The sequence below is a fragment of the Topomyia yanbarensis genome, chromosome 1 (assembly GCF_030247195.1).
Source record: "Topomyia yanbarensis strain Yona2022 chromosome 1, ASM3024719v1, whole genome shotgun sequence".
NCBI lineage: Eukaryota > Metazoa > Arthropoda > Insecta > Diptera > Culicidae > Topomyia > Topomyia yanbarensis.
In genome coordinates, this window is record NC_080670.1 from 206,385,762 (window position 1) to 206,409,366 (window position 23,605).

The 23,605-nt window shown below is 38.2% G+C and overlaps 1 protein-coding gene across 1 annotated transcript in view; it reads right to left on the bottom strand.

Moving 5' to 3' along the window:
• The window catches only part of LOC131689504 (uncharacterized), a 150,685-nt gene that overhangs the window by 17,137 nt on the left and 109,943 nt on the right, over positions 1-23,605 (bottom strand). Inside the window, exon 7 of the mRNA XM_058974641.1 lies at positions 7,696-7,881. Within this exon, the coding sequence (XP_058830624.1) occupies positions 7,696-7,881 (186 nt within the window). The remainder of the gene's footprint in view (positions 1-7,695; positions 7,882-23,605) is intronic.

Below are 23,605 nucleotides of genomic sequence, written 5' to 3' on the forward strand. Positions count from 1 at the left end.
TGTCTCTCAAACAACTTAAATTTGCTGTTCTAGGTCACCGACGGCCAACCAAACTTTCGTTGACTACATTGACCACCATAGACGGTTCCGGAAGTGCCCGGGAAAAACGGCCATCTTTCAAAATTTACGAACTCACATCAGTTTCCCGGAAATGGTTGGACCGATTTTCACAAACTTAGTCCCAAATGATAGCTATAATATCCCTATAGATATAAAATTTCGTACGGATCGCTTATATGGGTCCGGAAATATAGACTAAATCGTCCGGTCACATATGAAATTCCCATATAGGCCGGAACTCAATTTTTTTTTTCAATGGCGGGACCTCATGAAATTTCAGAAATCGAATTCGTATTTTTGATGCCAAACATCTATAAAATGCATGAAACGTCGAGATTTTATGTTATCTCGAAAAAAATTTTTTTTTATAAAAATCGACTCTTTGGGACTTTGCCGATTTTGCACCTTTTTTCAGTTCAATATTACCGTGGCTGTTTTTTCTTTTTCAAAATTTTAGAACTCGAATAATGATTTATTTTCCTGTATATAGTTGTCATGTGATGTATAATAATAAAATATAATATATGCATTTAAAAGCTTTTAATGAATATAAACAACGCACACATTCTCGTAATTCATGATTGAGAAAGGCACAATTGCACCGCTAGGTGGATTAAAATAGGTTTTTCGTTCTTGTGGTTGTTTTGTTAAATTTTCATTTATTTCCTGTTTTTGTACTAGTTTTGGTTTCAGTTTTAGTTTGATTTGTCTTCGTTGCTTTTGTTCTTTTGTCGTTCTTGTTTTTGTTCCTGCTCTTCTTTTTACTCTTTCTCTTGCTTTTGTTCTTGCTCTTTTTGTTATCGTTCTTCTTTTTGTTCTTGCTTGCGCACTTGCTCTTTTTTGTTTTTGTTCTTATTTTTGTTGTTGCTCTTCCTCTTGCTCTTACTCTTGCTCTCGCTCTTGCTCTCGATCTTGCTTTTGCTATTGCTCTTTCTTTTGCTCTTGCTCCTGCTCTCGCTCTTACTCTAGCTCCTGCTCTCGCTCTTGATTTTACTCTTGCTTTTGCCCTTACTCCTGCTCTTGTTCTTACTCTTGCTCTCGCTCTTGCTCTTTATCTTGCTTCTGCTCTTTTTTGTTTTTCGTTCTTGTTTTTGTGTTGTTTTTGTTCTTGCTCTTTCTTGTTTTCTATCTTATTTTTGTGGTTGCTCTCTCTCTCTCTCTTTCTCTCTCTCTTGCTCTTACTCTTGCTCTCGCTTTTGCTCTTACATTTGCTCTTGCTCTCGCTTTTGCTCTTGATTTTACTCTTGCTCTTTCTCTCGCTTTTACTCTTGCTCTTTTTTGTTTTCGCTCTTATTTTTGTCGTTGCTCTCCCTCTTGCTCGTACTCTTGCTGTTGCTCTCGCTCTTGCTTTTGCTCTTGCTCTTGCTCTCGCACTTACTTTTGCTCTTGCTTTTGTTCTTGCTTTTGCTCTTGATTTTACTCTTGCTCCTGCTCTTGTTTTTACTCTTGCTTTTATTCTTGCTCTTGCCCTCGCTCTTTCTCTCGCTTTTGCTCTTGCTCTTTTTTGTTTTCGTCCTTGTTTTTGTTCTTGTCTTGCTCTTTTTTGTTTTCGTTCTTATTTTTGTTGTTGCTCTCTCTCTCGCTCCTGCTTTTGCTCTTGTTCTCGCTCTTGTTCTTGCTCTCGCTTTTGCTCTTGCTTTTGTTGTTGCTCTTTTTGTTTTCGTCCTTATTTTTGTGTTATTTTCGTTCTTGCTCTTGCTCTTTTTTGTTCTTATCTTTGTTGTTGCTTTCTCTCTTGCTCTTGCTCTTGCTATTGCTCATGTTCTTGCTCTTGCTTTTCCTCTTGCTCTTGTTCTTACTCTTGCTCTTGCTTTTGCTCTTGCTCTTGCTGTCGTTTTTCTCTTGCTTTTACTCTTGCTCTTTTTTGTTTTTGTTCTTGTTTTTGTGTTGTTTTTGTTCTTGCTCTTTCTTGTTTTCGATCTCTTTGTTCTCCCTTTTGCTCTTACTCTTGCTGTTGCTCTCGCTTTTGCTCTTGCTGTCGCTTTTGCTCTTACTTTTGCTCTTGCTTTTACTCTCCCTCTTGCTCTCGCTTTTGTTCTTGCGTTTGCTCTTGCTCTTGCCTTTTCTCCTTCTCTTGTTCTTACTCTTGCTCTTTTTCTTGCTCTTGCTTTCGCTCTTGCTCTTTCTCTCGTTTTTGCTCTTGCTCTTTTTTGTTTTCGTTATTATTTTTGTTGTTGCTCTCGCTCTTGCTCCTGCTTTTGCTTCTGTTCTCGCTCTTGCTCTTGCTTTTGCTCTTGTTCCTGTTTTTGTTCTGACTCTTGCTCTCGCTTTTTCTCTTGTTTTTGTTCTTGCTCTTTTTGTTTTCGTCCTTGTTCTTGTAGTATTTTTGTTCTTGCTCGTGTTCTTTTTTGTTTTCGTTCTTATTTTTGTTGTTGCTTTCTCCCTTGTTCTTACTCTTGCTTTTGCTCTTGTTTTCGCTCTTGCTCTTATTTTTGCTCATTCCCTTGCCGTTTTTTGTTTTCGTTCTGTTTTTGTTCATTCTCTCACTCTTGCTCTTACATTTGCTCTTGCTCTCGCTTTTGTTCTTGTTCTTACTCTTACTCTTGCTTTTGATCTTGATTTTTTTTTGTTTTACTTGCTCTTGAATCTCCATCTTTTCCGTTCTTGTTTTTGTTCTTGCTCATGAATCTCCCTTTTTTCCGTTCTTGTTTTTGTTCTTGCTCTCGCTCTTGCTCTTACACTTGATCTTGCTCTCGTTCTTGCTCTTGCTTTTGTTCTTGTTTTTAAGTCTTCCGATTTTTACATTCTTTTTGTTTTGGTGTTAATTTTCTTATTTATTTTTTTGCTTTTCATTTCTTGTTTTTGTTTTTCGTTTGGCTATTTTCTGTTTTTTTGTTTAATGTCTTTTGATTACTGTTTTTTACACATCTCCAACTTTTTGTACCCTGTTTCGGTTTTTGTTTTCATACCGTTTTACTTGTCTTTGTGTCTTCGTTTTTCGTTTCATATCTTCTATTTTTTGGAATAGTTACCGCTTTTTTCTGGTTTCATATTATTTTGATATTAATTCGGGTTTTGTTTTATTTTCTGTGCTTTGTTTATTGTTTAATATTCTTGCACCTTCTTAACGAAAAAAATATACCTCACTCTGAATAAATATCACATTGCAAATATAAATAGAAATCAATTGGCGCGTTGCCCATCTTGAGAAGACTTGAAAAATATCAATTCCACCATTTTATTAGTAAAAAACCTCCTAATTGAAAAATCATCTCAAAAACTGAACGTAGGGGTTGGATATTTTTTTACATAAAATGTGTATGCAAAGATTGAAATAAATCAGTCAAGTAGTTTTTGAATGGCAGTTAACACCGCAAATCGTGTTTTTCCAGAGACTTTCCACAAAAAGCTTCGTCACCAAGTCGCTCGCAGTTATTTTTGCATGAAAAATTACAGAATGTTATTGAAATGATTTTACTTCGCCTAACATTCTGAAAAAAAAAAAATGACAAAACTGATTTTTTACGCTTGAACCCTTAAGTGTTAGCCGGTTTGATATTGGGCCCCAGGAACAAGGTAATTAGTAGTCGTTATTTGTGCACCCCGCGCTACTTTGTCTCACTAACTCTAGTGATTATTTTTTCGGGGAGGCGAGAAACCATTATTCTTATTCTTAACCTTCTTCTCATTGCGTGAATGTTCAGTACAGTTGTTCAAAGAAGCTTTTTTCTTACATCCATCTGTATTCAATAAAAAAATTTCCTCCTGCACACACTCACGACTTCCGACTTTACAAATCCCCATCAAATTGAAACGGTCGGTACGGTTGTCCACGTTTCTTCCTTATTTAAGGTTTGAAATAGTTCGTTGATTAAAATCTTCATTAAATTAATAATTTAATTGCCGCACAGTTGGCCTGGCCGCTTAAAATTGTAAGCGAACGTCTGCAATCTTCCAGGATCCCTACATGTATTGGCTGTGTATGTGTAGACTAGACTAGAATAGAGAAAGCGTGTTCGTCTGTTTCCAACAGCTTACGATCTGTGATGATAGATTGTGTTTTAGACATAATATTTTTCTCTGCTTTCATGCTTAATTTTTAATACTCATTGGCTATTGCCGTATTAATTTTAGTTCTATCGCTTCTGCTGACAGTTTAGTTTCCTTTCACTTAAATGCTGTTGAACTTTCGAGTAGCACTCTGTCCTATAAACATTTAGTTTTAATCCAACTACTTCTCATTTTCGTTCTAGTTCTCCCTTCCGATTGTCGCTATCATTTTTCCTTATTCTCATTTTCATTCTTGTTCTCGTTCCCAGAAAATCCTCTCGTTCTCATTCCAATTTTTATTGTCTTTGGCACTACATTTTTCATACAAATAGAAAGATTATTTTCCCGGGCGTATCACAGTTCTCAAGTTTTGATGAATTTGAAATAGAATAAAACCGAATGTTTCTGAGTTTTAATTCTTTCGTTGATAAAACGACAAAAAATAGGCTTTTAATTTCATTGAGTTAAGAAGCGATGCTTCTCGAAGTCACGGTTTTAGCTTACCTATTTGAGAGTTAGAAATCACTGAAATACTATCTGAAGGTTTCCATTCGAAAGTTTCCTTAATGACACTCGAAGTTCCAAGGATCTATGTTGTTTGGCAAGCAGTTTGTAGCTGCGCACTAAAACTTGAAGTTTTCGATAAATTACTAAGACAGCATTTCAGATTTTTTTTGAATAATCTATGTAATCCTCTGTTAGTCGTGTTATTATTTACTTAGCCGACCGTCTACAGCTCTAACAAGCGGTTTTATTTGCAAATCAAAAGTATATGAGCTCTAGGTACTTCGCGACTTCCAGAAGGTTAAACGTAATTCACCGCTTTAGCTTAGGCCGATAAGCTAAAATACCTGTAAATAAATTGTTCAAAATTGTTCTGAAATACTGTCTGGAAGATTTATCGAAAATTTTGCTTTTCGGTCCGCAGCTACAAACTGCTTGCCATACAACATTTTTTCTGCAGTTCTATTAATTTTTTTCAAATGCAATCTCTCACAGCAAATCAATTTTGAACTGATTCTAACGCTTACTACTTCTTATCCAAGATAGAATTTATTGATTTTTGGTCCTAAACTTATTTAACATTTTGGACACTTTCTCATCCATTTAAACTTAATTTTTATTGTGTCCTATTCTTGTAATGACCTGCTACTAGTTTGTAACGTATCTAGTTCAAATGATTCGCTTCCCCCGGGCGGCCAAGCCTAACCATGTTTCGGTTTTGGTTCGCTATGATCACATTAAAATATAAAATATCTGTGCTTACGGGTTCTCATCTGTGGACATTTGTTTACATGGGGACACAAAAAAGTCCCTTTTTTGGACTAATGTATTGTTATCAAGTCGGCTGCACTGTACTGTCCTGATGAGTCTAAGGTGAAACGCTAAACCCCAATTTACTCAAGTTATAGGATTTGAATCCTTTCGTATTTCTCCGAAGAAGGCTAAAAAAATCTCACAGTAAATAAAGTTTTTTAGACTCAAGAGACTACTCAAACAATTCATGCGCCGAATTTTCACAGTTTAAATTTAACGCTTGATTTTTTTAGCCGACCTCACACTCTTCTAGGATTACAATTCCGACCTTTATTTTCACCCATACAATTCAAAGAATCTGTGATGTGGATAGTAAGATTGTTAAATGTAAAAAAACATCTTGTTTGGCAAGCAATTCGTTGATGCGGAATAAGAAAATGTTTTTGTCAATTCTGATGCCGAAACGCGACTGAATCATCGTGCAAGTAAAAGTTATTAAACATCTGTATAGTTCCTATTTTAATTAAAATATTGTTTGAAATGTACATACAACTAGCGGTCGAATTCCGTTCAGTGTACGAACCATTCTGTTTGACCGAAATTCGCGGTGGTTCCCCTTACACGGTGCATACGGTGGAAATCGGAAATTGAAAAATATGCCAATTATAGCTACCATAACCATCACCACCTACCGCCATATTGTGTGTAACATGCGTGCCTCGAAGCGTTGGTTTTTCTGATTAATGGGGTAAACGGTTTTCCGCTACAAATTGCCGTATAATCCAACCCTCGGCGGCCCGTTTGCGAACGATGTGATGGAAAAGCGGGATCCTCACGCCTTCCGGACGGGTGCTTTGTGTGTGTTTCGGCAGTAGCTGTGGGGCTTAAATATTTGGCTCAAGTTTAAATTGGTTGGATAATGCGAGATTGGGGATCCGGCTGTGTGACTTTGATATTTTTAAGATTTGCCTCGTCGGTTGGATTTATATTCATAATTAACTGGGTGTTAGCTGCCGGAAAGGAGTTCTAATCGCTGTCGGGCGTAATGTAATCCATCGTTGGAAGCTGGATAGGAAGAATCCCTCGGGATTCCACCACCTTCCTAAACAAACAATTTTCCCGGCCACTATTTCATTACACGGTAAAGGGGGATTTTGGAAAGCCCCAGAATAAATTTTTGCCATCCCATGGAAAATCTTTAATCCCGGGATGAATACTGATAAAACAGCTCTCACACCAATTCCTGAAGGCTACCGGCGACGGGAAAAACCCACATCAAACAAAGCAATGTGATTCGGATCGGTTAATCCCTCGGTATTTTATGGGGACACTGTAATGGCTTGCGGTGGATCCCCCCGTCAGAGACACCAGCAAAGCCTACTGACTGCTGTGCTCCCAGAGGTAAATTCAAAAGTGTGCTGTTAACTGTCATAAATGTGAAACAGAAATTTAAAATTTAAATTGTGCTGGTTCTTTCTGTAGAGCAATCTGGATCAAATGGTATATCTGACTCGGGATGGTATATTGCTTGTAACGAGATTCAAGTTTTAATTACATTTTTTTTGCTTGATAGACTTCAAAGTTTATCATCGAAATTTTTCGAACTAAATTCGAGCAAGAAATTGCCTGTGGGTGGCCTATTTTTAATCTCATAGTAGGCGTTATTACCATACTGGTCGTAGCAGACCATCGCTTAATTTTATATCGCTAGAAAATTGTTCCAATTTTCCCGTCGAGACACAATTTTCCTTTCATCACTTTCCACCTGCAAAAGAGCACATTTGAAAAGGATCATAAATGTCTCCTAGGAGCCATTTTCATTCGTTTATTCGTGCTAAATGAACAGCCAACCGTTCTCATTCAACCCCCGTCCCTGTCGACAACACATTTTAAATTGATATTTAATTTGTGCGAAATTAGTGAGAATGAATCGGAGTAGCCCTTGAAAGAAGGTCTGTTTGCCAGTTTTTTGACATCTTAATGGAGACGCTGAATTTACACGCAAATGAACCTTTCTATTTCCCTTGTCCGACCCAGCACGTCAAAATAGACCGTGGTCACGACCTACGCCTTTGTTCCATTTTTACTTGATTGGAACTGGCAGGAAAATTCCCTGAAGCAACTTTTTGTCCGAACTCTGCTACCTATTTCGGTAAAATGATTGAACGGTAGTAAAACTGCTATCGATTTACTAGAACACGAGACGACTGTCACAAGAACAGATGCCTCTTGGAACGGCACTCACGAAATAAAGTAATTATGTAGATTTATTTACTTTTCCGGCACATCAAAGCAAGCTACGACGAAGGAGCTCGGAATGTTAGACCAAACCCCACACAACAAAAAAGCACATGGGTACGTTCAAACCAACGCACAAAAACTACTAACCTCAAAATCATCAGCGGGCATACGCACAGCACCTGGGCGGATGCCATCGCTCCCAGATGGCGCTGGGTACGTTTTTCCCTGTTCACATCCAGTTCCGCATCGTACAGATCGTAGGTTCGGGAATTGCTACTCAGGTTCGCACCGCTGGTTCCACCACCACCCGATGATCCGCTGCGACTGGCACGGCTAGAATGAAATAGAAGAGAAGCAAACAATGACGACCGGGTCGTTTTTGTTAAGCAAATACACTAAACAGAATAAACATCATCAAAACTAAACGGGTGGACTCGGAGTGTTGGAAACCCAAAAAACGCTTCCGGATTAAGAGGGGAATACAATTTGGTGAACAATGTTACCTGCCTATACGGCTGATTGGATTTATTTATGGTGTGGTGTTCGGTGAGCGTGGAACATTCGTGAATTCGAACCACAATTAACACATTGTCGTAAATATGGCTGTAATTGTCGACATCGCACACGACAGGCTTGAAGCTATTTTCACTGGTGCCACCGAAAATGTGACATGGCGAAACACATTGGCCAATTTATATCCTATATGGTACATCGTAGCACGTGTGGCTGCCATTCGTTGGAAAAACGAATTATTTTTCGAAAATTGAAAGCTTTTTAACGTAGTTACACTGATCCAAATGGGACGCTATTAATTTATATTTCTTTTAATATTTCATGATACTCCTATTTATTTTGTAGCACAGGAGACAAACATTTCAGCTTCAAAATATATTTAAGCCTATTTAATAAAACAGGACGCTTGTACTACAATTTTTCAATTTTCTTACAGTACCATTCGACACGCAACTTGCCATTGTGCGCGGTGACCTTTCGTCACGGCGGGGAAATATTTGTTTCCTTGCCAGCTGCCATGTCACAGTGGCACGACTTAGAACAAAGGGTGGACTAAAGTCCAAACTACGCTGCATTCGTTTAAGGTATTAAAATATTTCAAAAATAGACGTTTACTATTCATTAGGGTGTCGCAAAATTTTCGAAATCGTTTCTGCAATTTGTGTATATTAATTTTCGTGTGCTAAATCGTTTTTGATATTAACACATGTAAAAAAAAATTCATTATACGTTAGGGTGGCTCAACAAATTATTTTGCGAGGGTCCAAAAAAAATTTTTGAACATGTATTTGTGCACTGAATTTTTATTTTAATAAAAAAAACTATTTTACTATTTATTAGAGTGGCTCAAAAGTATTTTGTCTTTTATATTGATTTTTTTTCAATAGTAATTTTGGAAATTATTTAATTAATTAACATCTCATGATGGAGCTTCAGAAATGACTATTTTGTTTCTACGGATCAAATAATATGTGTTCGACTAATTTTGGAACATTTAATTCATTAGTGGGTTACTTGACATGAAAGCTACATTTTCAAACCAAATATTTTGAGCGCCTTAGTGAAATGTTTAACTACAATCAACAAGATGGTTAACGATGGCTGCGAAAAGGTGTGTTTTAAGTTACTTAGATTGCTTATTTTATATCTTAAATGAAAATAAATCCAAAACCCTTTTTTCGTGCATATGGTTCGTTTAAAAATGGTATTATTTTATTTGGATAATATCGCATACCCTTAAGCTATATCAGTGCTATGCAAATTTGGATCAAAATAGTCTTACCAAATGACTAGAACTCAACTGTGTTCACTCTATTTGACAGTTATTGCGCAAGTTAGCAAAAAATAGTTCCAGAAACATTTTATAACCTATTTCAGATGGTTGAAAATATTTACTGATTTTCAATCATTCTTAATACCCCTACCATCTAAAAAAACATACTTCCCACTCGGCTCCATACTCTTGATCACTAGTAAAACCCTTTTAGATCATGCTCTCAATGCTATTTGAAAGTTTTACATGTATTCGTGTCATTATTCTAGCTATAAAGCGATTATTCAAATTCAATGTCAGTAATAACCATGCGTCTCCATTCAGTTTTTTTAAAATTTTGATTGCTTATCGCAACTTTCGCAAAGCTAGCATATACCCTTTTTATAGAGAAAATTAAAAGCTTTCGAATGAGTATAGTGTGACAGCGGGCATTCACGGGCGTCGTTGTTGTTATCGCATTAGAAGTTCGAGTTCAATAAAAATTCATGACAAACAGTTATCTAAACACAAACCAAACCAACTAGTGACTTATTTTTGGCGATTTTACGATGTAATGTAGTATCACACAGATAATTTTGGTGAAGTAATGCAATGCATAAAATCAACCATTTCTTTGAAAAACGAAAATAACCGGATGTAGTCCCTATGGTCAAATTATGCAAAAAACACTTGAATTATGCCCTTAAAAAAGCTGCCAAAAATTCATTTTACGTTCAAATCACTTAAAATCTCGCAAAAATGACTGATGGCTCAGCTGATAGGAGAAAAATATTAGTGAGAATATCGCATAACATTCATATATGGACTTAAGTCCGGGCTCGTCCCACTGTGCATGTTGGTGGCCAATCATATCTCTCTCGGTTTTGTACACGCCCCTGTCATCATCATCGTTCATGCCTTGTTGTTCGCGATCAGTTGTTCTTCCTAGCTTGTTACCTTTACGGATCACGATTGTACACCATCAATTCTTAGTAATAACTCACTTTCTCTCTGATGGTACGGCTGTTGGTTGTGAGGTACTTGGTGCAGCTTTTTCAGTTATTGCTGCCTGAGCAGCAGCTAAAAATTTGGCAATCGTTTCTGGTTATTGGATTCTGTTTGTTGGATTTTTTAATGTAGAATACATTTAAGCTTTTACTATAGGGCTGTGGTAGCCGCTTCAGTTTTTGAACTTTAATAACTTCTATTATACTCAACAGAATGATTTGATTTTTTCTTTATGAGCTCGAAAATAGTTACTTAGATATTATATGAGAACGTTATAAACAGACGATCTGATTGCATAACTGCATAACAAATAAATTGCTGAAGTGGAAGGATGTCGCTTATCAGTGTTACCAACCGTTCAAAAGAATTAAATTTTTCTTTTGCCAACTATTATCTTTATTTTCAATCAATGGAAAGATGCATTCATATGGAAAAACGATTTAAAACCACCAGACCGAAGCTCATTCACGATTGATTCCCGCTAATTTCATGCACCGAACCGCAAATCTTGAACGGAAAGAATTGTGATTTCAGTCGGTTTCAGCAAGTCCACCAACCTTGTCTGATGTCCGGAGACTGTGTGTCTACACCGGCAGAGCAGGTGATTATTAGGATTCGTCTCCGTGGATTAATTTGTGCAGCATCGTGCAAGTAACCAGGGCCAATTGGAACGAAAATCTCCCACCCGGAGAGAGAAAGTTTTCTTAGCTTTTATGAGAGCTACCAAACCATTAAAAAAAACTTAAATTTATGCCACAGACCAATATTTGGTCCAGTGGTTTTATTTGTAATGTGAAATATACAACGCTTGGAAAAATTATAACCGGGTGACGACCTACACCTGCACCATACCATGTCAGAATCGCATCCAGAACAACAGCTAGGCCTGGAAATAGTAAGAAGTCAGAAACAGTTAAAGGAAATCGACGCCAGCGCATTGCCTTTACCAACACCGACGACAACAACGCCAAAAACAAAAACGGCCCAAAGCATAATACTCCTCGCTCAAATCTCGTTTTATACGAAAATTGCGAACGAAACATTTGAAGTGCGGGCTTTTTACCCACTCATCTTTTTTCCATAGATAGGGTTTCCTCAGTTCACAGAACTGGCACGTATTAATCTGTCCCTTATATATGTAAAAAGTAGTCTGGGTTTTGGTATTTTAATTCAAGGTTCAAGTAGAGAGGAATGGGTGGATCCAATCGTATTGTCATTACAACAACATCATTGGGAAGACCGGGGAGGTAGTTTCTCCATGTATCCGCCGTAATGGATTCCACTTTTTCAAATTGCGACATGATTTTTTTATGGCAACCTTTCAAGTTAGTGGTGCCACGTATTTCGATTTAGAGGATAATGATACTTGGAAACGAGAATCTTGATCCAACCACGGATGTCATTCGAAATTGACGTACTCCAATCCACTGAACGTTATCAGCACTATGTTGTCGATAAGGTGAACTTGAATGTAGGTGACTTCCGTAAGCCTAAGCTCCATTTGGATCGTTAGTAATTGCTCCATATCTCGATTACTTGATCTACAACCAAGAAACCTGAAGTCAATGGTCACTGTATTTGGGCGTAGCACCACGTTTATCTGCTGTGTGAACTCAAGTAATAAATTTCTTTGTTCTTCAGATAATGCACATATAATAAACGTAACTGTTTTTTTGTCGTTTACTTAACGCTGGTTCAGCTTGAAGTAGAAAGTAGAGTGTCGTGGGTCAATTTCATTATATTTCTTATTTTTCATTATTTTTTATAATTATATTGTCCCATTGATGTCGTAAAATTGTAATTTCATTAATTTTAGTCATTCTAATAATGGTCTATTAATAAATAAAGTGTTCTACCTTTTCTCAATATTATCCATTTTACTGATTTTGTATATAAATATTTCTTAATTTTAATAATTCTGCAATATTATTTAGTTGATCGGATTGCTGCACTTAATTTTTTTAGAATAGTTGAAATCTTATGCAAATTATTTAAAGCGTATTGACATTTGCTAATCCACGCACTATAACATACAAGCGCTCGAGTCTTTTGCGATAATACAAATCCGATCGCAATCGTGATCATACACGCATACCTACGCCCACGTTCTCGCAAACATACGAACGTCCTGGCGATTAAGTCAACGTGGTAGCACTTACGAATTTATAAACGCTGTCTCATGGGTCAACATACAAACATCCGCTCTCACGCGATATTGAAACTTACTCTTCCGGGAGCTCCCACTTGAAAATACAGAACTTATATACACTACACAGCAAATCTCAACGCTCCATAGTTATAGAGTACAGTGAAATAAGGGAGCTTAATTTCTTTGCTTTATTTCAGGGATGACAGGTAACATTTTAAGAATTCTATGCGCAGCATATGTAAAAAAATGTGTCAGGGAAAAATTGGTCTCAAAATAATAAATAGTCACCTTTTCCTAGGTTGTATACGAGGTCAAAAATTGAGAAATCTGTGATAGGTGAAATCTGTGCATTGTAACAGAAAACTATGAAAATCTGTGCAGTTTAAAAAATACGTGCAGCACATTGAAAATCAGTGAAACACAAATTAATCTGTGTACCTGGCTTTTCTGCTTCATTTGAATCATATATACTCAAAATTAAACATCTGGATGACGACTCGTGCGAGCATTCAAAAGTCCAAACGAACGCAAATGACGTAACGGTTATATAAACGAATTCCAACCCGCGAAGTTATGAATACGCTAGCATACATAAAAAACGCCCCCGACATCAAACAAGTTGACCTACAAACGCTCGTTCCTTCGCGATAATACAAATCTGGTCACGTATGCAATCTTGTAATCGCGATCATCTGCGCCACCCTAAGACCCGCGATCTCGTACGTTAGCACTTACGAATTTATAAACACAGTCTCAAGTGCCAACGCTAGTCCTCACACGAACATGAATCGGTCACGTCCGGAAGCCACTTTCTTTGGTCCCAGCAGCCTGGGCCCATCCCTTGGATCTAGGTCTCTAAAAATCTCATGTGCACTAGAAACCCGAACAAATACTCATGGGTTCAAACCTAGGGCAGATCACTCTAGAAATGTATAACAAATTTGCATCAAATTAGAAAAAATGCATTTAATTCCCATTTTTGCATCAACTTTGCACTCCCTCGCAGAAAATTTTGTTTAACAAGCGTCCTACGCTGATTCACTTTGTTCGACGTTTTGTTGAATGTAGGGCTGATTTTTTTTTGTAGGGTTTTGACGTCTTACACGCAACGCAAAATACATTGCACGCAACGCAAAATACATAACGAATTTCTCTTTTGATGGAAAGAAATGCATTTAATTTAGCTGATTTTTAAAAATGCATCACAAGTGATCTGCCCCTAGGTTCAAACACAACATAGCCCTTTGAAAAGACCTTAGACATGGTCCGTGACAAAATTCACAACCATCAAGACACCATAAAATGGTCTCAATAACCCATAAATACACAACCATATGGTGTTTTACATGGGATCTACCGGACCATGGTGATGGTGTTTTCATGGTTTAAACCCATTTCAAACACCCATGTCAAACCCCATGACCATCGGGGTATTACGGGATTTTCGTTTGCTCGGGAATCTCAGAGTGCCAAAGTCGGATAATCCAGTTATATGGGGGAATTCGCTCCCTTCTAGATCTGAACCGTAAACTCAAATTCACGCGAACATTCAACACGAATATGTAAACGATTACATGGGCATAGAAACGAATGTATACATGCAACACACACGCTCGCGTGATCAAAACCGTTAACATACAAATACTCGAGCCCTGCGCGATAATATAGCTCTGGTAATACACTCAAACATACAATTGAAATCAACTACGAAAAACTACACTCGAAATCTGGCAAACATAAAAACTACCTTGTGATCAAGTGAACGTCTGAGCGCCTACAATTTATAAACGCGGTCCTTAGTGCGATTTGTACAAGCGTGCGTCGCCACGTGATCATAAATCGATCACGTCCGAAGGTTCCTATTCTTGGTCCTAGCAGCCTAGCTCCATTCCCTAAAAGTTCTAACTCCTGAGCCGTTCCCTTCAAAATTAAACATCAGACTCACAGTCCGCGCGCATACCCGAATTTATATACGCAAAGTTAAATACATACAAACGCTCAAGCGATCAAATACGTTGAAATACAATCGCTCGAATCTTTTGCGATCATCCTCGCACCCTTATAGGCTCGTGAACTCACAAACATGAAAAAACCCCGATGATTAAGTGAACGTTTTAGTATATTTAAACTTAGAAACATGTTCCATGGCGACATGATCGAGTGATGTGGGGGAACTCTTTCTCTTCTAGCAACTGAACCGTACCTTAAAAATTAAGTATCAGATTTATCTGTGTGGTGTTTTGATAGTTTTTAAAATCGGTTCAACCCATGAAACAACTATCACCATGGTCCGGAAAATCCCATAAAAAAATTATATTTTGGTGTATTTATGTGTGTTTGAGACCACTTTAAAGTGTTTTGATGGTTTTGCAATTTAGCGCGGACCTTCTTCGTAGTATTTTTATGGGGCTGTATTGTGTTTAAATCCATAAATATTTGTTCGGGTGACACACTCTGACGAACACACTACGCGAACCGTGTGCATGACACGTTACCCAACAAACGCTCGAGCTCTTCGCGATGATACACAAAAGCGAACGTACAATCGCGATCATCCATGCACAACTACGACCAAAATTTCGTAAACATAGAAACACTGATAATTTAGCGAACGCTACAGCACTTATAATTTGATTAATGCGGTCTCAAGCACGCACATATAAACGCCTCTTCCCACGCGATCGTGAAATCCCTAGCTGAACCGTACAATCAACATCACAATCAGAATAACGGCCCGCTGCAATTGGCCTTAAGCAGAGCTTTAGTGGTGAACATTTCACGTCTCGTCTGCAAATGTAACGAGTGATTCTGATGGGGAGCCCTTCCGAGAACCCAGCTCTACAGCTCGACTTTAGAAAAAAAAATTGAACAAATTGATTTTCAAAAAATTTATGTCAAATTTTAGACAAAAAATAAATTTTTCAGGAAAAGATTTAGACAAAACTATAAAAATTTCGTGATGATAAGTGTTTGAACAAGACATAACATATTTATCGACACAATGAAATTTAAAATGCCATGATCTTGTAAAATCGTCGATGGAACTGAAACATTTCGCGTTAGAAGGAAAGATCATAGACATTGGAGGATTTGCGATGAAAAATAAGCCCAGATTATCTATATAGTTAACATAAAAAAAATGCAATCTTGTTTCTAACCGACGTTTCGGTACACCTGGGATCTTCTTGAGGATAGAAGATATTAAATAAGTTCGAATTATACTTTAAGTTTGCTTGAAAAGTATTTTTAAAGCAGATTTCTTGACTCCTTTCTCTGATTAGCCAATGTAAGGGACCGCATAAAGTACAAAGTTACTTTGCGCTCGTCCAGAACATGCCACAGACTCAGGTGATTCGCATTTCAAATGCCAAAATATTCTGACGCCTGCGGTAGAAGACAAAAGGTTAAATCGCCGAAAAACTCTAATCTTGCTCATATGACCCTACTCCACGCTTTTCTAAACTGTCTAAACTCCTTGCTCTCCCTTGAGTATTTAATATTGAAAAATATTTCACATATTCCAGTCCCTCGCCCTTTTCTAGTCTAGTCTAGTCTACACATACACAGCCAATACATGTAGGGATCCTGGAAAATTGCAGACGTTCGTCCACAATTTTTCTTGTCATTATTAATGTTTGTGGCACATATTGAATATGACACAAGCATTAAAGCGGCCAGGCCCACTGTGCAATCAAATTATATGTAATAAATGCAATCAAATTATTCATTCAATGAATAATTTAATCAGCGGATTATTTTGAACCTTGAATAAGGAAGAAACGTGGACAACCGTACACAACCGTTTCAATTTGATGGGGGTTTCACACCTTCCAGTCCCTCGCCCCTTTAAAAATTAACTCACTGTTAGTCGTTAATAAAAAGGAAAAAAAAAATAAGGGAATAACGAATTCGAACCCAGCTCGGCTGTCTTTACAAACTACTTGAAGTCACCCTCCGACCGACAAATCTCCGTTTCCTCTGGGATATTCAACTGCACTGTCGATTTCGAAGCGAAAAGGAATACAACAAACTCCACCCTGCCATTTCTTATCATCGACCACGTAGACTAGTTGGAGTGGGAAATTTGATATAGGCGAGCAGCTGCTGCTTCCATATGGGCTAGTGTACTGGTATGCAACGTGATTATTGATCGGTTTCGCGAGTCGTAAATATATTATCTGTCGATGTTGTTTTGGGTTCAGCCAAAGTCCAAATTTGAACGTACGTGGATAGCTGCATACATATGTTTTGGTTACATTTGAAGTTTTATTTAAAAAAAATTCTATCAAATTAAAAAAAATGGACACAAATTTTTCATTTTCATAAAATAGACAGCAAAAAGGGCTGATGTTTCCGGACCATTCACATTTTTTTCGGAATTTTAGAAAGGTACTACACGATTTGAAATAAAATTTCCATATTCTTGCCTCTCCTGCTTTGAAAAATTCTGCGAAAAAACATCGATTATGGCTCCAATCGACGTTTCAGTTCATTTGGGATCTTTTCGAGGGTTCTAAATGAAAAATGAATTCAATTTAGTGATTAAGATTAAAGGAAAAGTTTGTTGTATTTTACTTCCTTGTATCGGTTAACCAATACACGGGGAACCCTTACGGGAATGGTCATAAGATTCAACAAGAAGCTTCATAAAGAAACCAAACTTTATCCAAAACTTTCGCAACCCTACAAACAGTTGACGTTCAACCCGATGCCGATGGCTTCAACCAGGCCAATATCTTTCACTCCCGCCTGCTTTGTTCAATATGACAAGCGAGCCCCCAGCTTTTCAACAACACTTGAGCGGCTATAGGCGGAACCTTACATTTAATAATGCACAAATCATTCTCAAGAAGCCAGTCAGTGGAAAATATCATCGTACCCCCGGCCAGACTCAGTCAGTATCGACCCTTTTGTGCCGAAGGGTATGTACGAAAATCAACAACCTTTCTCAATAGCTGTACGAGCGTATGTGTGAGTGAGTGGGTGTGTTCGTTCTTCTTGCAAAACGGGGGGACCCACATCAAAGCTCTAACTAACCAAGCTGAAAGTTTATGAACGGGAAAATAAAACCATCTCCAGCGTGTACAGCAGCAACTTTGATGGAGAGTAGGAAAAAAAGAATTCCCCGGTTTCGAATTGCGTAACTTTACCTTTATCAGGCAGGCCCACATCAGAGTTCGGATCCATTCGTTTACAATCAATTTTGCCCGTTCAAGAGTCTTGGAGCAATTCCAAGAAAGGGGGAGGGGACTCTACTTGTCATGGGAACTGCCCGACAGGTTATGTTCAAGACGATGACTGTCCTTTACCGTTCACGAAGCGGATATGATTATTATTGATGGGATATCGTATCCTGCATTTTGAGTGAGGAAAGATTTAAAGTTCGGATCGAAAATATTCATGAACGAGGGAATTGCTATGCTTTTCGAAATCCTTCTCTTTTGTTTAATTTTCGCACATGAGGATTTTCAGTTCTTTTTTTAATACGAAAATTTATTCGGAACATATTCAAAGCTCCTGCAAGGATAGTGAAACCATATGGCAAGGAAAATCGCTGACAGTTCAGTTTAGTTTGTGGTATCCAAACAACCTTACTGCGACAGAGCGTAAAATAATAACACGCCACTAGATGCATACAATCAATATTCTCGCCTACTCTGCCTGAGCAGGAGTTTGTTGTTTTCCACGCGGAAAAGAGGGTTTGGCAGATTGGAAAATGATTAGATTTCTTTTGCATTGAACAAAATCAATTCGTGTTTACTGAAGGGGTTGTTAATCTCTCTTGTCCATTTTTTTTGGACAAATCGTAATACTTTCTGAAAATAGAGATAGAAAACGGTCTTGCTTCTTTGACCCTCATTTTCGCTGCTATTGCCTTGAAGATCACGGTCGATTGTTTTGTTATGTTTCTACGGTAATCGTCGTGGTCGCTTCAATAATTGTCTGTGATCGAACTTTAGATTTTGTTTTAGTTGTGATTTCTGTTCTTTTCTCCATGCGGGGTTTTCTATGTTGTGCAGTTTGGTCACACAATTAAGGGGGGGGGGGGGGGTGGCTAAGGGTTTCAGCGTGCAAAAAAACCCCTTTTTTGTGATTTTTCTAGAACTTTGCGTAAAGCGAATTGATCAAAACTTTTGTACGTTGTGGTATAACACTTTAAGAACATGCTGTAATTTTTGAATGCAAAAATATCGACAAACGACACGGTGACGAAGCTTTTTGTACAACTTCTCTGAAAAAAAAAACATGATTTGTGGTGTAACCTGCCATTCAAAAACTACTTAACCGATTTCTTTCAAACTTTGCATACACATTCTAGGTGAAAAATACCTAACCCCTATGTTGAGTTTTCGAGAAAAAAATTTAATTAAGGGAGTGTTTTACTCATTTTTAATAAAAAATACTATTTTTCATGAAAAATTCCGCCTTTTTATGAGTAACACCCCCTTAAATGAAAGATTATCTTAAACTCAAGGTAGGGGTTAGGTATTTTTAACATAGAATGTGTATGCAAAATTTGAAAGAGATCGGTTGAGTAGTTATTGAATTTCACGATTTTTTATTCATGAATGCATACAATCCTCGTGAACTAACTCATGATTCGTAATATATTAGTCACGATCCAATATCCGTGCTCATTACATTATTCATGTATTCGTGAACTGGTTCATGATTCCTAATATAATAGTCCTGACTTACCATTCGTGGTCGTGAAATAGATCACGAAATCATGCAATACTATTCATGTATTCGTGAACTGGGTCATGATTCCTAACATAATAGCCACGATTTACTATTTGTGGTCGTGAAATAGTTCACAAAATCGTAGAATATTATTCATGTATTCATGAACTGACAGTCACAACTTACCCTTCGTGCTCGTGAAAAAGTTCACGAAATCATCAAATATTATTCATGTTTTCGTGAACTGGTTCATGATTCCTAGTACTTGACCTAGGATCTATCTTGCGTGCCTGTGATATTTAGAAGATATCCCTAACCATTTTCAATTTCATGCAACATGGTCATGAAATTTTCACGGGAACAAACCAAATTTCACAAAATCTGGAGTATAATTGGTAGAATCATTTTTGTTCCATGCACTATTCCGTTACTCATTTGATAAGGTTCAGTATGATGTCTCGACAAAAAAAAATTGCGCTGAGCACCAAAAATACATTATAGAGCCACAAATCGTATTCGTGATAAAGTTCATGGAACAAAATCCCTTATATTACTCACACATTTATGTTCCTGTTTATATTGTCGCGATACTCCGGGTACAAGAACCGATAATAACTAAAATGTAGCAGATAGCGATAAGGCGAAGAGAAATTGCGAATATAATAAAACTGCTGATTTCATGCATATCAGGGACCATCCATAAATGACATAGCATTATATGGGTAGGGGGGAGTTTTGTATTTTGTGATGATGTGTGACGACCGGGAGTAGGGGTTCATGTCAAGCTACGTAGCCTTTTTAAAGGGGAATAACTAACATCGTTTTTTATTTTTTTTTAATTTACGAGGACAAGGGGGGAGAGTTACCGTCAAGTTACGTAATTAGCAGGGGTATTCAGAGGTTTGTGACGAAATGCTACGATGGGAGAGGGGGGTGTTAAAAATAACTCAAAAAATGCTAGGTCATCTATGAATGGCCTCTCAGTCACATCACTCCCCGTACAAAATTGAAATTAAGCTCTAGAATAAAATGTCATGATAACGTGAAAATAAATTACGAAAATCGTGACTAAAATCTTAAATTCAAGAACATAAATCATACTATTCGTGAGAAAAATATCAAAAATCGTGACTAAGATCCTGAATCATGAATATAAATCACTCTACTCGTGACTAAAACATCAAGATAGCGTGACTAAAAATTACGAAAATCGTGACTAAGATCCAGGAATCATGAATATAAAACAATTTACTCGTTATTAAAATATCAAAAATTGTGACTGAGATGCTGAATTCGTGAACATAACTGAATCTACTCGTGACTAAAATATTACGATCACGTGAATAGAAATTATGAAAATCGTGAAAGAGATCCTAAAATCATGAATATAAATTACATTACTCACACAAAAACGTGACTAGTATACTAAAAGCATGAGCATGAATCACTCTACGCATGACTAAAATGCCACGAAATATAAATTACGATAATCGTGACTAAGATCCTGCAATCATAAACATATATCAGGCAACTCTAACAGAAAAATCCGATAGCAAACTCATGAATAAAATATCACAGTAACTTGATAAGAAATCACAAAAATCGGGAAAAAGCTCCTGCAATTGTGAACTTCGTTTAACTGTCGTCTGTGTATTCCCAAATTGTGAACAAGGATCACAACAATAACTAAACATGTCCAGGAAACAACCACAGTGACCCTACCCACCATTCAAATGTAACGCCATGTATATATTCGACGCGAACTAGTTTTTTGGAAACACAAATGGTTTCGTGAATACGAGATTTATTATTGTCATAATGTCAGAAACTTTGTTACGGTTTTCGTAAATACTTCAGTTCAAGAAATCGTGATGTTGTTTTCATGAATTTATGAACGGATTTATTTCCGTGCATTCTTACCACCCGAACACCATTGGCATACCGGGAAAAAAAATTCCTCTACGAGTCGCGTTTAACGGCGAATACTTCATCGTACTTTGACAAGAATCTACGGACTGCACTATCGATCGCAATTTTCTCCATGGATTCTGGATAAATTGATGCAGCGTGAAATTTTGTTTGAATCCTACCAGAACCACGTTTCTTATATGCTGCAACTGAATAAGATTTAGTTTATTATTGGCAATTCGCATTTTCTCTTCTATTAAGCGCTCGAGCTCTCGTAAAGGTGGCAAAATTTTTGAGGCTTCAAAATCCATGACCGCTGTCTAAAGGTTCACTCATTGTACTAAAGTTGTGACATCTCAATCTACAAAGTGCACACAATGCTTACTGTAACAGTGACGGTCATACGCTTAGGAACAAACGCTGTTTGCCGATTATGTTGAACATGGCCAGTCCTGTTGGAGGTTGCCATTGACTTTAGATTTTTTCGTATTACACTTACGAAAGCCGCCTTTATCCAGTTCCATCATATTAATTACACACTAGTGATGACGTTCAACAAAATGGCCCTCAATTTTATTTTGCATTACAACCTAAAACACGTGATTGAGTGACAACCCAATCAAAACCGCCGTGTTTGTTGTCGATGAGACGAAGAAGAAAATCTGATTGCAATCACCAACGCTACCTTCACACTACAGTCACTCAACGTTTTGTAGCCCTTTTTGGAAGTTTGTAGAGCTTCCCTTAACTTCGTAAAATATCCCTGGGGCAAGATTTTTTTATATTGTACAGGAGTTCCCAAAGAAACCCCAAAATCAACTACCAACGCCATCGGCGAGGGAGTTAATACCAATAGCGGTGGATTTACGCTGGATTTACCCGTAAGTGCAAGAGGCAAAGCAGAACATCTGATTGCGAAAACCAAGGCAGCTTTAACGAAGATGACATTGGCTAGGATTTGGTGGGGTGTGAGTGAGCTCTGTTAAACCTTTATAAGAAACCAACAAAATCCGAAAGCAGTTCTGTCGAAGCGAGATCTTAGTAAATATTTTAGTACAAGCACCTTAGGATCGACGCATTATGTTTAGGGCACACCGATCATGGCAAACGTCAACGGACAGGACACAGCTCTTGAATTGGACGATGACTTTGGGCTGCCAGTCGTGATGTTCTGCTCCATGAGTAAGGAAGGGGTGACAGCGAGCGACTCTTGAAACGGTGAGTGGCATAACGGTGCGACTGCCTCCTTCTCGGTAGTACCTTGGCAGGTCTGCAGGTACGTTCGAAGCTCGACCCGGTAACTTTAGCAATCCGTGATTAACGCCAATTCTTGTAAAGGGTCGTGTCCAACCCTTGCTTGACCTCACTGCTTGCACTGATAACCAATGAATCACAATAGGTGACTACAAGCAATGAGATGAGATAGCGACCTGTAGGGAGACCCACCTGCATGGTGGCATTCAAAAATTCCAGTGTGAAGTAAAGGAGGACGCGATTGCGTTTGCAAGGAGTCGTAAGCTCCAGAGATCAGCAAGAGTAGCACCCACTATCAGCAGCGACACGGTACAGGGTGAGTCACATAGAAACCAATGAGAGATGGGGTTCCTGAAATGTATGTTCACCCCGAGCTCAGGTAGCGACATCACCCAGAATGGCTCACAACTTGAGAGAGAAAGGAGGTGAGAAAACGAAGTCGGCGAGCTCCTATGAGTTCGTCAAATAGCTAGTGACAAGCCTTGAATCTGTCGAGACATCTGCTGAACATGAACCGAATCAGCCGTAAAAGCTCTGAAGGAAAATCGCGGAACACGCAACGGCCAAAACTGAGGAGATGCCGAAAAGTCACCGCAATAATCGCTCGGAGTCAAGAGTGAGGGACACACCGGAGGAGCAAGGGAACTCCAAGAAACAGAAGAACTAACTGGAGTCCACTGGCGATCATTAGAACGTCGGAAAGGACTGTGGCTGATGCCAGCGGACGAAACAGGACAAACGATCACAAAAGGAAGGTAAAGAAGGAACAACTGAAGAAAGTATCACGTCAACCTACTCGGAAGAAGTACAAGGGCGATTCACTGTTCGTCGAAGCGAACGATAAAACATCATACGCGGCTCTTCTCGTGAGAGTTAGAGAGTACTCGGAGAAGAAGGCGATGTGAGAGAACGTCTTTAAAATGAGGCGCACTTCAAGGTACGATGATCTTCGAGCTGAAGAAGAACACTTCTGTAGAGAGCGTGGTCTACCGCACCGTCCTTGGGCAGCGAAGCCAACCTGAGAGCTCTGTCACAAGAAGTCGTGATGAATAGTTTACCCAGCATCCATTATACCATTGGTCGGTGGAATTATACTGTGACGTGGAGAGCGAGGACTGTCGAGCTGAGGTGGGATATATAGAAATACGACAAGAATCTCTTCGTAGAAGTACTTCGTGCAGATAAATTTCCTCCAATTCCGTAACGTAGCACTCACTGAAGACTGCAATCCTGCAATTTCCGGATATGTTCTGGACAGTGCTACAGAAATACCTAGACGAAGGCAGCAT